Genomic DNA, 15,272 nt, shown 5'->3' with positions numbered 1-15,272 from the left:
CTCTTGTTGCGCGGCTGCTCTACTCTAACCCTCCTCAGTTACTATTCCTTCTTATACATTTACGGGATTAAATCCCTTTTATTCAATTCAAAACCACTAGTTGAACCTTTTTTTATTTTTTATTTTTAAATTTATTCTCTAATTACTATTGTTACTATTAATTTACTATAACAAGTGATAATTATTCAAAGTTATTTTGTATTTTGAGAGGAAAACTATTTATATGTCATTAAAGAGAAAACGTTCAATTACCATGTTTACTTGGGGACTAGCATAACAAATGGAAGCTCTCGCTAAATGTTTGATTGCCCCATTGCACAGTTGTAGCTGAAACTGCACTATTTGCATCAGCTTGGACAACAACACGCGAGATGAATTTTTGTTTCCTCATAAGCACCACACCTGCTACATATAAGCAACACACAAGACTCCATTCTTGTTTCCCGAGTAAGGTACCTTTATGTTTGGGAACAGTCATCTTTTCCTACTGGAACCAATTTGTTTCCTTTCTACCATTCCTCCTCGTACCCCACTAGTGATTCAGAGAAGTACAACTGAATGAGCCTGAACGTGGAGGGCTACAGTCGAACTGTAAGATAAGACTGATAGACCTTAGGGGTACCTCTGGTGGGGAATTCCTAAGTGGATTAGTGGGTTATTCCCTAAGGCCGGGAGCTACCGCGCAACACAAGAGTGCTCCGACCGTCGCGTATATGTGTCTCGGCTTGAGTTGAGGTGATATATGAGGATTTGATCATTCATGAATTGTCCGTCCACTCTTGTAGTGGCATAGTATCAGGCCTCCTAACCAAATACTTCAGAGTAGAATGGTACCAAATGATGAAGAAGTATAGAGTATAGGATATGCATAGCATTTCATCCTTGTGACTGCTCTATTGTGATTGATTTAGATTAATCTTTGATATTATGATCTTGAGTGTTTCTCCTGTTTGTGTTGATTTGACTAATTGCGTGTTCTCCTCGTTAATCTTATATTGTTACATAATTTCGATACTCACCCCTTGCTGTTTGTGTTTGGCGCTTACGAGAGTGCAGTTATTTCAAGTTATCGATTGGTGATCCACGCTCTGAATAGGTGATACTGGGTGGGAGTAATTTTTCGTATTTTATTGAGTTATGAACTAATTTTGATTTTTGTAAATATGATCGATGAATTGTGTTATTTTTATCTTTTATTCGAAGATAGAAATTAATTTTCTCTGAGTTTAGAACTTGTTTCTATGTCAGAAATATTTATTTAATAAACCTCAACTATATTCAATATTAAAGGATTTTTTTATTGAAAATTTTTATGCAAGCATTTTGTGTAAGGGTGAATGTGACATCTTGAACCTTATAGTTTGAAAAAAAAAATTATACTCTATTTTGGAACCGCTGCGAATCTCTTTAAAAACTAATGCATTTTACTTTTTATTTGAATTTGGGTTTAGGGTGTTACATTGGTAACTTCCTTATGATTGGCCCTGAAAAATAAAATCGAGTCATCAGCAAAAAAAAATAAGTTATTCAAATTCCTTTTAAACACTTCTTTAAACACGACTTTATTTCTAAAATGTAATACGACAAACTATTTATGTAGAAAATAACTTATAATGTAAATATGTTATAATATAACAAGTCATTCAATACATTCTCTAGCTTAAAGCTTAACAATATTAAAAGTCTACATCAATGTCTCAAAAGTACAACCCCAAAAGATAGAACCACTACATTCAAAGTTCTAGCACAAACGGTTTGAACCAGATTGGTTCTAAGCACAATTCATTCATCACGTTTTGATGATCACAAAGATATCTTGTGAGAACAATTTATTGCACTAATGATTTTTTTAAGTGTGTAGTAAATAAAACAAGAAAATAGAGAAAACGATATCAAAGGAGAATATCAGAGGAAGTGAAGATGTCAGACGAAACAAAGACATCAGAAAAAATAAAGATGTCGGAGAAAACGAAGACATTAGAGTCAAGTGAAGTCAACACTTATTCAGTTCGAAATGTTGAGTTCAACCATAACAAAATATTAAGTTCTTTAATTAGTATGAAATGATAAAATTTTAAATAAATAAATATTTTTAATATTTAGTGGATGAAAAAATATTACACCAATATTTAGTACTATCCTTTTATACAAAGGAATGTAAATTAGAAACAAAAATTCAATATTAATTAAATAAAGAAAGATAAAATTGTAAATAAAATAGTTTACATGAATAATAAAATTTGAAGGAAAAAAAGCAAAACAAAAATTTGATATTCCTTTTATATATAGTATAGATATATAGTATAGATTTTATTAGAGTTTTAACTACTCTTATATTTTTTAATACAAATATTAACTAGATTTTGAGTTGCAAAAAAAAAAAAACATACTGGTAGACTCATTTTGTCTAAAGGTGTTACCTCGATCACATTATTAATTTTACGTGAAAAACTTTTGGAATTATGAAAATTTATTGGTTCATGGCAGGTTGTTTCACTAGAGAATGCATTGTATGAGTTTCACTTTTCTTCTCCTAATGATGTGCGAAGCATTCCAACAATTGGAACATGAAATATGAAGCTGAGTTTTCCTCAATTTTTCTCTTGGATAAAAGATTTCAACCCAAATTCGGTAAGGAACACAAATTTTCAATGATGAATTAGAATTTCCAATTTGCTTCAGGAATATTGGAAGGCAAAGATCATCTTCACGATCTCTTCAAGTATTGAAACCACTTTATCTCTTAATGAAACAACTAACTCAAAATCTTTGGGACATTTCACTAGGGATTTGGTCGATATGGATATGGCACGAGAGTTGCGAGATTGTATTCTTGTGGAACATGAATAATATGTATTATTTGTTTACATTGATTATGAAGATTTTTCTTCTTTTGTGAATCTTTTAATGTAGTTCAGAATTATAAATATAAATTATAAAACTACTCTCACATCCATGAAAAAAATTCAAACTCTTACAAAAGTTGCAGTTGCTTAAGCAGATGTTCAAGAAGTGTGTCACTAAAAACCACAATTGATCCGATCAGTGCGTAAATTGAGGGTACATGCAAAGCATGTCATGATTCTAGTACTCATTGTATTTTTAATTCTTTTTTTGTTAATCACATTCTCGACATTAAGTTAAGAGACAACATAATTATTTAAGAATTCTCTAGTGGAAATCAAGAGAAAAAAAAAATTAAGAATCATCACAAAGTTTCTGATTCATACCTATTTGACACTTTTTCTCTAGAGGGACATCGTAAAGAAGTTGTAATTATCCAGATGATGTTGAGACCAATCATTTATTAAATAACAAGCAGATTGTTAATTGCATTCCTATTGTAGTTGTTTATGACTTGCAGTTTGTAAAAGAAGCTTCAATACAAAATGAAGTTTTTGTTGAAACCTCTAATACAACAATTGACATTGTTGATGGGCCAAAGGGATCCTCAATGTCAAACTTTAATACAAATGTCATTCATGACATGCATATTTTAGGACTTTTGAGTGGTGATATAAAAGAAACAACTCCTATTGCAAAATCAGTTGATGCTAAAAGTGATTTCTTTGTGTTTTATTCTGATTTTATGAGTGTTATTCATTCGATATCATCGTATTATGACATATTATTTAAAGCATGTCACGTCTCCATTTTTTAGTAAAAAAATCAGAGAGTAATAAAAATTGTTGACTTTTAAAGTAGTGAGACCAATTTTGTGATTCAGTTAAAATATGAGAACTAAAACTGCAATTAAGCCTAAATTATATGTTACTGAGTTTTGTAACTCACTATATTGTTGGAGCTGATGTTTTCTAGGTGATAGCATTGAAGATATGAAGAGTAAATTTGGATTGCTCCTCAACTACTTTCCATGATGTTTTGACAACTTAGGCTTCATTTGGTAAAATTAAGCTATAAGCTAGCTGAAAAGTTAGCTGATAGCTGATAACTTGTGACTTATAGCTGAAAAACTAATTAATTGAAATTAAAGTGTTTGATAAATTTAGCTTTTAGCAATATAAAATGACATAATTATTAAATTTAAAATAATAAAAAATTTGACATTTTTATCCAATCTCTCACATGCATGTTACTTCCACCTTTCTCCCATGCTTCTCCTCCCAATGTGATTGCCCACTTTACGTATATATTTCACTCACATTACCTCATCTCTTTATCCCTTACTATATTATATTTCTCTCATTTATGACTTTTGTGGTAGAAACCCAAAAAAAATACAACAAAGCTTTGAAATAAAAACCATAACCATGCAATTCATTTACTTTTTTTTGTTACATCATTTACTTATAGCTAGCTGATAGCTGATAACTTATGACTTATAGCTGAAAAACTAATTAATTGAAATTAAAGTGTTTGATAAATTTAGCTTTTAACAATATAATATGACATAATTATTGAATTTAAAATAACAAAAAATGTGACATTTTTATACAATCTCTCACATGCACGTCACTTCCACCTTTCTCTCCTGCTTCTCCTCCCAATGTGATTGCCCATTTTATCTATATCTTTCACTCGCGTTACCTCATCTCTTTATCCCTTACTATATTACATTTCTCTCATTTATGACTTTTGTGGTAGAAACTCAAAAAAATACAACAAGGCTTTGAAATAAAAACCATAACCATGCAATGGAGTTACTTTTTTTTTTTGTTACATCATTTTTTTTTTATTACAATACAAACATAAATTTGAATAGTTCTCTAAAAGTTTAGCGAGCTCCCTATGTATAAATAGTAATCGTAAAAACAATGCAATTAATTTATTATTTACAATTTGGTATAAAAAATGAATTTAACTTTATCACAATGATTAATTAGAAGATGAAGAAATAATAATAATTTTGCAAGTGTACGGATTTGGGAAGTTGTAGTATATAAGATAATAATTATCCATAATGATTAATTTAACAACTACCAAATTAATCAAGATTTTATATTATTTAGACTAATGAAAATTATTGTTGGTTCACAATAACAAAAATGCAACGGTAGCCTAAAAGTTATTATGAGAGTATATAACAACTTTGAATCAATGGAAAGTAAACCTAGGGTCATGGTTTTCACTTATTTTATATAAATTCTTATTTATTTTCTCAATTATCAATTTCTCTTTAAAATTATTAACAAATATGTGTCATTCAATATAATATTTTTTCCCTAAATTAATTCTTTGATTGATCATACAAAAAATATAATTAAGAGAAAGCATAAAGAATCAATAGGTTGAATTGTTGAAAGATTAATATCTATGTTTCATTATATAAGAATCATAATCTCAATTATCCTATAGATGTACCAATTAATTGTAGTTGGTCACTAGTCAATTGATTGGTTAAGACATGCAAATGTTGGCCATCCCAAACATATAAATAAAACAATAGAATAATTTAATTGAGATAAACAACAAATATCTAAAATAAAACAATAATTTAAAACTAAGACATGTTAAAAAGGTATCTTAATCACAAGATTAACCAAATACCCTAGAAATTAGTTACACGTGTAGAAAATAAAGTAAACCATAGAAGTGTTCACCAATGAAAGGAAAAAGAAATAAAAATAAAATGATTTTTTATCTAAAATTTGAGACACTTTACTCCCGCTCCAAACACTCCTAATTTTCCAAGTTGTTTCTCTTTATTTTCTCTTTCTCTTATTTTTTCTGCTTCTCTGATTATGTTTCTATTGTGTGGCTCCCCTTGTTCTGTTTCTCATTTATCCTCTTTATAATAGCAAGAATATCCTAATATTTTGCAACAATCTTCCCCCTTCTTAGGCAACAATCTTCCCCTTTCTTTGGCAACCTTTTGTTATAATAAAATTCCACATTTGAAGTGTGCAACAAACCTCCTTCTTGTACTTATTACAAAACTTATTAGATTTGACCAATTTAACTTATTTTATCATCTTATAATAGGACAACCATATAAAAATTTAGATGTGCAACAAACCTCCTTCTTGTACTCATTTACCAAATCACATGTCTCATTTTTAGAGATCATAGATGAGACAAAAAAAAATTATGTTATCTTGTTGATTTCTATCTTACTTAACTAGAGATAAATTACTTCTCAAAAATAAAAATTAAAAATAAATTATATTATAGAGTGTAATTGTTATGCATTATAGTAGAAAAAGTTTAAATTATAAGCACATCTCAATTATTTACGGAAGTAATTATAGTAAGAATTAAATATTTTTAATAATCTAACAGTTAAACGATTATTCAACAGTAATTAAAAACTCTTTACAATATATATAAATTAAATCCTATTTTATAATTTAACATGATCACTTTAAGATATTACTTATAAAAATTTGATCAAAAATTAAAACATAATATAACTTTTCCTAACTTATCTTTTTTATCTTCGTCATCAAATAAATTCTCAATTGGTTATAAAAAAGTCATCAATTAAAAATTACTTAAAAAATAAAAAGAAATCAATTGTAAAAGATATTTTTTTTAGAGATGTTGTTAAAAACAGGTTCTCATTTAAAACAAATCTTCAATTATTTTCAAGTTTTTTATTTTCTAAAAAGTTGTAATAAATAAATATAAATATCATTTTATTTTAAAATATGATTATTTTACAAACAAGAAACTTAAACAATAACAAACACAGACTCTAAGAAAAGAATATAAATTATGCCATACACAATTAGTAACACAAACAATAAAAAAACTATGCATTTTATTAATTTAGTCAATCAATATCAAAAAAAAAATTAGGCATCTTATCATATGGATTGCTCAATTAACTATGTGCTATTAAATATTATTTTCAGACATATTTAAACTAAATTACTTAAAAATTAATATTTATTTTACAAAATAACTAATTACTTTGAAAGTTATCTCAGTTAACTATAAGAGTCTATTTGATATAAGTTATTTTTATATTTAATAATATAGAGATTTTTAAGAAAAAAATGAATATGTTTTGAGTTTATAAATTAGAGTGAAAATTAATTTCATTTAAAAAAAAAATCAATTATAACAATAAATTTTTAGAAATCTTGCTAAAGACAAGATTGATTTATTGAAAGAATACCATTGGTTTTTTTTACACTTAATTTTATTATCAAATCAATTCGATGTTTTTGTGTTCTCCAAATCAATTGGAATGAGAATTGATCAAGATAACGTATTGTTTCTTTTCTTTTTAAAGCGGCGAGTTTATTTTAATATGAATAGTTGGAATGTGAGTAAATAAAGAATTTTATTTTAAAATATTATTGAATGTTGATACGTTTCTAAAATTTGATAAAATATCAAATCATTTATTTTGGAAAAAATAAAAAATAAATTATTTTTTTGTTTTTTATTTTAAAAATAAATAAATAATTGAGTTATATTGAAAAATTATGTTAAACATACTTTTTCCTTTTTAAGGAAAACATGCTTTTTTCAAATACATGTTAAATAATTTTTTTAAAAGTTTAGTCTTTACATGTTTTTATTTTAGTCCCTATTCTAATAATTTTCTATTAACGAGGAGATATGTTTTTGAGGATCTTACTTAGTAGTATGCTGATTTTAAGACTTTTGAGTGGTGATAGAAAAACAAACAAGCAAAATTAAGTGATCAGAGTAAACTTCTCTATGGTTGTCTATAAATTTAAGAGAATAATATTACTAATAATATTTTTTAACAATAACTAATAATTAATTAGTATTTACATTTAATATTTTTCGACGACTTCTTATTTTAATCCAGTTTTGTTTTAAAAAATTCAGATGGTTGTCTTCTTTCCTCTCATGTTTATTTTTGCTCCTTGAATTATTATTTTTCATTCCTTTTATTTTTTTTATTAATATATATTCTAGTTTATCAATTTTTTTTTAAGTTATATCAAATTACAAAATAACTCCTATTATGAAATTACATACTATTTTTTAAATTTATTTATTATTTCACATTATTTTTATTTTTATAATTTACTATTTATTATTAATTTAAAATTTTAATATATTTGAAATTTTACATTATTTTTACAATCATAATAAATGAGACCAAAAAAATTATATGGTATCTTGTTGATTTCTATCTTACACTCTACCAAATAATAATAATTTAACTAGAAATAAATTACTTCTAAAAAAAATGGAAAATAAATTATATTACCGTTAGATATGTATCGAGCATATCATAAAAAGCTCATTAAGATATATCTATCATTAATTGGATTTGATTGAATGAACTCTTGACTAATTGATATGCTATTAATGAGAGGAGATATGTTTTTTATAATCTTACTTAGTGCCATTATTCATTATAAATTAAACACCCGCTTTCAATAAATCAATCAACTATTTCTTTTGCATATTCACTTTGAGAAACCTTTCTTCTTCTCTGAAAGTTTTCTTCTTCTCTAAATTTGTTAAGTGATATCAACATCCTTTTACGTTTTTCCCTAAGCCAATCGAAGTGAAACAATATGGTTCATCTAACGCGTTGTCGTAATGGTTGTGGTTTCTACGGTTCTGCTGAAAACAAAAACTTTTGTTCAAAGTGTTACAAAGATTGCATCGAAGAAAACACCAAAGCATCAGAAATGGAAGGTCCTGTTCTTGGTTCATCATCTCCTTCTCAAAAACAGAGTGTTTCGGAGAGCTCTGTAACTGATTTCTGTGCAGCTATTGATTCTATTACTCTCACAGACACTACAACCATCAAGAAGAAAAATAGGTGCAATAGTTGCAACAAAAAAGTTGGAATACTTGGATTCGAGTGTCGCTGTGGAGATTTATTTTGTGGAAGACATAGATACCCAGAAACACACTCATGTAATGTTGATTGGAAAAACATTGGTCGCCAAATTTTGGCCAAACAAAACCCAAAATGTGTTGGTGACAAATTAGATTCAAGGATATAGGATATGAACAAATACATATTAGTTTTTTATTTTCTTTCTTTGTCAAGAGCTGTAATTCTTACCATTCTTTCTTTGTTAATACGATTTTTCTGATACTGTATTAGTCATTTCAATTTGTTATAATAAAAAGAACAAAAAAAAAAAACGATTCATTTTTTATGCTTTCTTGTTATTGCATTTTTTATGCTTTCTTGTTATTATCGATTTGTTTTGATCTTCTTAATGGATATAGTACTTGTCCTTCCATAAGGAATTGCAACATTTTATCTTATCAGTAGTAACACGACAATATGATCAGTACTAAAGCCAAAAAATGATAAAAGATGAAAGTTTCCCACAGAAACAAAATGCAACCAACCAATCTTAAGATTTGTCTCTATATGATATAATATTATTATAACATGACTTTATTTAGTCTAAAATGGAAATGTTTCCAATTCTTGGTGTACATAATCTTTACAAATTGAAAAATTCAAAACTTCTATAGCTACAGTATGCCTTCAAGAGATACATAACAATATAATAAAATAGATAAGCCTTATATCCAAAGCTGTCCACAAAATAGTCAGTCAATCCTACAAATTTGCAGAACCAGTAGGTTGTTTGGAATGGCATTCACTTCCGTTTATATTATGATCTGGGAATGCCCAAGAGGAAATAAGATGATGGGCTATTGCAAAGGGTCCAGGAACAAACATTGGTGCAAGTTCACCACTTTCCACATTGAAATCTGTAGACAAGCTGTGAGTTTTTTCTACACCCTTACACATTTGTTCTACCTTTGCTGCTGCAGTTTTCTGGGCTTTCTTGTACTCGGCAAATGTCAGAGCTTTTCTTACATCTTCTCTACTGTGCCACTGAGCATCTACAGAAACAAGTTGAAGCATATTACATGTGTGAAGTGGGATTTGCTGCTGTTGGCTGCAATGCAGTCAGCATATCTGAACTGTTCAATTAAGATCGGACTATCCAAATTTTAAGTATTTCAAATTAAAATTCCGAGTTTGAAATCTGGACCGTCTGATCTTAATTGGATGGTTCTGATATGCCTAGCTGCACTGCAGTTGGGGGAGGGGGGGTGACTGTAGTGAATCCGGGCTTGTGCGCAGTGGGGTTGATGTGAATGCTTGAGAAGTTAAACCATTGCATAGTTGTAATTTAAACGAGTCTTCAGTTAAACAGTCTTCATCAGTATCCACTATTTTCCATGCATTTAGATTAAGGAAAAAAGGATGCATTGGGTAATAAGTAAATTCAATAAAACACTGGTGGTCAATATATATATATATACCTTCCAACTCTTCCTTATCCACATTAATTTCGAGTGATTTAGCGTATGCAAAGAATCCAACCATCAGCTGACATGGCATGCTGTTTGGTCCAACTAGAAAGCCAACAGAAAAGAAAGTATTAACATACAAAAGACGGGAGAACATTTATAATTTTGATGAGATAAGAGAACACAAAGTATGTGTTATTTAAGTACATTAGACTACCTTGCACTTAACTACTTTTGAAAGCTGACAAAATATTACAATATTCATGAATTGTAGACTACTTTGAATATGATCAGAACACCACACAAGTGATTAAATTGCTTGTTAGATTATGATAAAGTAAGAAATAGGGTATCCCCAAAAAGATCCTGAAGTAAGGTGAAATTTAGGAGAATAGAATTCTTTAAAATTTACTAATAGCCAGACGTAATTAAGCAAAATGAGGAATTGGAATGTAATTGCATTTACAATTAAGACTACAAAGTAAAACCATCAATTCATTAATAAAGGCATGATCTGAGTTATCAAAATCATCTTCAAATAGTACACATATCCTATAAGATTTTCTGTCAGATGTTTATGAATAAAGATTTTCGTATGCTGATAGGACTCAGAATTTTAAGATAATGAAAATGAATTTATTTACTGAAAATGATGAGCTTCAAGCTCTTAAAATTGAGGAAAACAGAAATGGAAATGATAAACCAGAGTTCTTTGAACTTCTAAACCAGAGCTAAGCTTGATAAACAAAAGTTCTTTTAACTCCTAAACCAGAGCTAAGCTCCTAAACAGAGAATTACTTCTCCTAATGGTAAACTAACAACTTTTCTCCATGATTTTCCTATTATCCTTCCCCCTTTCTTATGACCGAAAATCCCTTAAAATCAGGGAGGTTACTAACAACTTTTCTCCATGATTTTCCTATTATCCTTCCCCCTTTCTTATGACCGAAAATCCCTTAAAATCAGGGAGGTTACTAACTAACTCTTCTTCCTTCCTTTCCGCACTCTCCTAGAAATGGGCTTACATGGATTGGGCCTAGGTGTTCTATCACATACAAACAATGGAGAAAAAAAAACAGTATAAAACCTAAATTAAATGAAAGTTATGTAAAATGTTATACCAGGCCATGGCTGAGAACTGTGATATACAACTTCTCCCACTTCAATACCAGTCTCCTCCCATGTTTCTCTTCTCACAGCTTCCTCCAAGCTTTCTCCTGGCTAGTAAATGAAATACCCAGATACAAACGAATAAATTTTTAAAAATATAGTGATAAAAGATTACAAATAAAAAAAAATGAAAATATCCATCCGTACTAAAATCTAATCTCAAGCCAAAGAATTCCTGCTTTTGTGACATGTCCTTTCCTTTCAAAACAGAAGATTTGAACTTTTGACAGTTCAAAACCTAATAAATACATGTCTATATTAGTTTAGTTTGGTTTTCAGAAATAAAATAAAATTTATTATTATTTAATCAAATTCCTGCATGTGGTAAACCAAAAATTGTTCAGCACTTGAACACATGAGACTTCCCCAATTAAAAGGATGAAATGAAATTTAAGAATTGCACAATATAAATCAGGAGATTTTGCAATCTCAAACAGAAAATTGTCACTTAGTAAAAGATATATGATTGCCATTATAGTAGCCAAAGAGCTAGTACACCAATTCAAATTAGCTTTCCCTATATTTGTCAAGCTAACAAGATCAATAACTCTGATTCATGTTATAACAGCACAGTTTGAGCAGTAAGTGGGGTCAGCTAGAAGGATTAAATCATACCATATTGTTATGTCAAGAACCACATCGAAAGACAGACCATTTAACTCTAAATTTATTATAATGATTTGACTAATAGTTTACATTAGTCTTCCTCTACCTATATCTATTGGACTACCCTTAATTTAATCAACCCTCCTTACCTATGCTTCCATGGGCATCTAAGATAAGATTTGTTTTATTATATTCATTATGTATTATTAAGTTTATTTAATAGCTCCTCAAATATAAACCAAACTAATTGGGTGAAAAATACGGAAACCGAAGAGATCGAATCAAATGACTTTTCCCTTTAAAATCAATATAATCCAATCCGTTGGAATTCTAGTTAGAGTACCTAAACAATGAAGTGGCTTTAAATTAGGTCAAGAACACACCTCTATAAAACCTGCTAAGCAGCTCCACATTCTAGGTACAAATTTGGATTGTTTGCTCAAAAGGGCACGATCATTCTCTCGATCAATTACCAGCATAATGACTACCTGTATAAGATCAATTGACCAGAGTCGTCAGCAAAACACCGAATCATTCAATTGATCAATCAACACTCAAACAAGAAGATAGCAAACCGGGTCAACTCGTGGATATATCCTCTTTTTGCATGATTCATTTGAACATTGCTTCCGCCTCCCAGCTTCCATTGGGACTGTTTTCTCTCCACAATGTCCACAAAAACGTGAAATATTATGCCATTCTAACAGTGCTCTGGCCTGGCCAAATCCAGGAATTAGTAAAGCAGCATTGCCTATTGGTATTGTGATATGAAAACATCTTATAACAGATATCAAAGAATGAAGTATCATAAAGGTCAACAAACTAGAAAAATAATATAATTGCAGAAACTTGCATAAGTATTGAAGTATTTGTCACAAAGAAATATGATATATCCACAAAACAGTACAATAAAGAGTAATAACCAATTCCCAAGCTTGTAAAAAGTATCGACTATTTCTCACATTGAGAATTTATTTGGGAACAAAAGATGGGAATGTATAGCAGGAGGTGAACATGAGCAAGTAGAAAATAAATTTCTCCTCCTGTAATTTGATGCCAAGCATCTGAGGTGAATAAAATAAAAATAAATATTGAAAATTTGAAATCACATTCAATCCTAACAAAATTTTGTTTACGTGATGGTATTTTTAAAATAAACATATTTGGATGTTTTCTTCACTTGCTCTTCAGATATTAATCTGAGATAATTGAAGTCAAATTTTCTGCCAATAATTGTTGGTCCAATGGATGAGATAAAACAGCATCAGTCACTAATAAGGTTGTTGGGCTCCTTTCTTAAAAAGCTGAAAAAAAACATGGCTATTGTTTCTACTTTCTAAGATGACAACTGACTACTATTAAATTATGTTCTAAACCCTCCTAACACTACCACCAAATAGTTTTACACGAAATTGCTGTGTAAGGCAGATAAAAAGGTGTTGTTTTGTTTTTTTATGTTATGTATTTTTCATATGGTTATCCTTATCTAATATATCAATAAAGGAGAAGTTCTACAGTCACGGTGGACCACCTTGATAGGGTTATCAGGGTGGTCAATACTTGAATTCATAAAAAATTCCAATGATGACCGGTGTCGGTCTCAAATGTATAAATTCATGGTCCTCCTTGTTGTAACGTCTAAGAAAGTGACCTAATTTGCTAAAACAAGAAGAAGAAAAAAACAGACATGTCTGCCTTAAAACTCAACTCATAGTTGTCTGTTTCCCCTTGTTTTTGTCAAACCAGCATCAATCATTTTACCGTGTGAGCCATGAACTTCTACTTCTAGAGAATAGCATCAATCATGGTTGATGTTTTGAGCAACTCAGGTATTCTTGTCCGCCATAGAAATTATAATTTTCCACTATATCATTTTATTTATGACAACAATGAACCACTAGCCAGATCCTAAATGTACCAATTGTCATTCCAATAACTAGTTCTGTTTTATTTTGCAAAAACACCAAATAAGCCATGTATAATGTTCTGTCTCAACCAAATCCTACTTTAAAAGATAAAAAATAGCATCAATCACAAATTATACCCTAAAGAGAAAACAGTTTCTTCACTAAAAAATATAATTTCTCAACAACACAACAAAAAGGAACTTACATGACCAGCAATAGCCAAGTTTCCCATGGCTTTAGAATCAATCCAATCAGTAGCAACCATAAGCGTCCTCAGCTCCACAAAGCTAAACCTTACGCCGCCAATTTCAGGCACAAATCCACTCTCCCCTGAAACATCAATCGTCCAGTAAACCGCATCTTCCTCCGCATCCGAACCCAGATACACGAACGAGTGGCTGCTCAGTTCAGAACTCATTAACCCACCGAGTTCGCTCAGACCGATCCAACCGAGTCGCCATGACTCGCTACCAGAGGAAGAAGCGAGGGGCTTCCCGTTTCTGAAGGGGAGTACCTTAAAATTAGGGGAAAGGGAGTGGTGAGAGGTGATTTCAGAGATTCGTGATGTCAGGGTTTCGAATGCAGTTGTGGGAGAAAACGGATCGCCTCGGTTTGGTGTTTTGGATATTAGTGGGTTGCCTGCGAACGCGTGGCAGTGTAGGTTTATGGACATGATGATGGTAGTGGTGGTTGTGGTTCGGAAAGTGAGATGGCAATTGTATTGAGAGAAAGGGGTTGTGAAACGTGGTGATTTATATGAGAGTTTCTTAGGAAGATAGATTTTGGAGATTAATTTTGAAGATGGTAGGAGCTTCACCATGTTCTTCCATAGAGTTGTCGTGAATTTTGTTTTGATAGAAATGTCATTACTGGGGGTGCATTGTTACCGTAAAAGAAACACAAAAGTAAAGAAATAACAATATTGGATGTGTGTTGTAACACAGTCATTTATTATCTGGTTATGAAAATATAATAATAAATCAATAACTTTAATTTATCATAAATATAAAATTAATTTATACTCATGATATATACTCTATTTTCTCTAAACAAATATAGAAATAAATTTTTTTGTCAATTAATTTTTCTTAATGTGTAGTTTTAGCCTTTATATTTTAAATTAAGTTATAAGTTAACTTATATTTTAAAAACAAGCCCTAAACTAATTTATAAAGATAAAATTTAATTGAGAGTTATCTTTCAACTCAAAAAAGTTTATTAACTCGGGTGATTTCTTTTAGTAGCGAAAGATATTAAATTTATAAGTTGTAGATCTGATAATCATTAATACTATTAGGGATTATATATTTATTTCATCATTTCTTTATTTCCTTCACATTCTTAACAAAAAAATAAAAACTCCAATTAGTCAAAGATAATATGTATATTTACCAATCTTTAATT

The 15,272-nt window shown here is 29.7% G+C and overlaps 2 protein-coding genes across 2 annotated transcripts; one reads left to right on the top strand and one right to left on the bottom strand.

The window, feature by feature from the left end:
- The first annotated feature begins 8,468 nt into the window (after window positions 1-8,468).
- Window positions 8,469-8,906, top strand: LOC101503783 (putative zinc finger A20 and AN1 domain-containing stress-associated protein 8). Its single transcript, XM_004488484.3, has one exon. The coding sequence runs from the start codon at window positions 8,469-8,471 to the stop codon at window positions 8,904-8,906; it is 438 nt and encodes a 145-aa protein (XP_004488541.1).
- Window positions 8,907-9,254: 348 nt separating this feature from the next.
- Window positions 9,255-14,761, bottom strand: LOC101498115 (nudix hydrolase 19, chloroplastic). Its single transcript, XM_004488470.4, has 6 exons — window positions 14,074-14,761; window positions 12,537-12,677; window positions 12,345-12,449; window positions 11,307-11,406; window positions 10,198-10,290; window positions 9,255-9,771 (listed from the first exon to the last, which is right to left on the bottom strand). The coding sequence occupies exons 1-6, from the start codon at window positions 14,686-14,688 to the stop codon at window positions 9,482-9,484; spliced, it is 1,344 nt and encodes a 447-aa protein (XP_004488527.1). The 5' UTR covers window positions 14,689-14,761; the 3' UTR covers window positions 9,255-9,481.
- Window positions 14,762-15,272: the final 511 nt, after the last annotated feature.

This window comes from Cicer arietinum, chromosome 1 (assembly GCF_000331145.2).
Source record: "Cicer arietinum cultivar CDC Frontier isolate Library 1 chromosome 1, Cicar.CDCFrontier_v2.0, whole genome shotgun sequence".
In the NCBI taxonomy this organism is placed as follows: domain Eukaryota; kingdom Viridiplantae; phylum Streptophyta; class Magnoliopsida; order Fabales; family Fabaceae; genus Cicer; species Cicer arietinum.
Note: the sequence above shows the minus strand (reverse complement) of the source record. Positions and strands in the feature narration are given on the sequence as shown.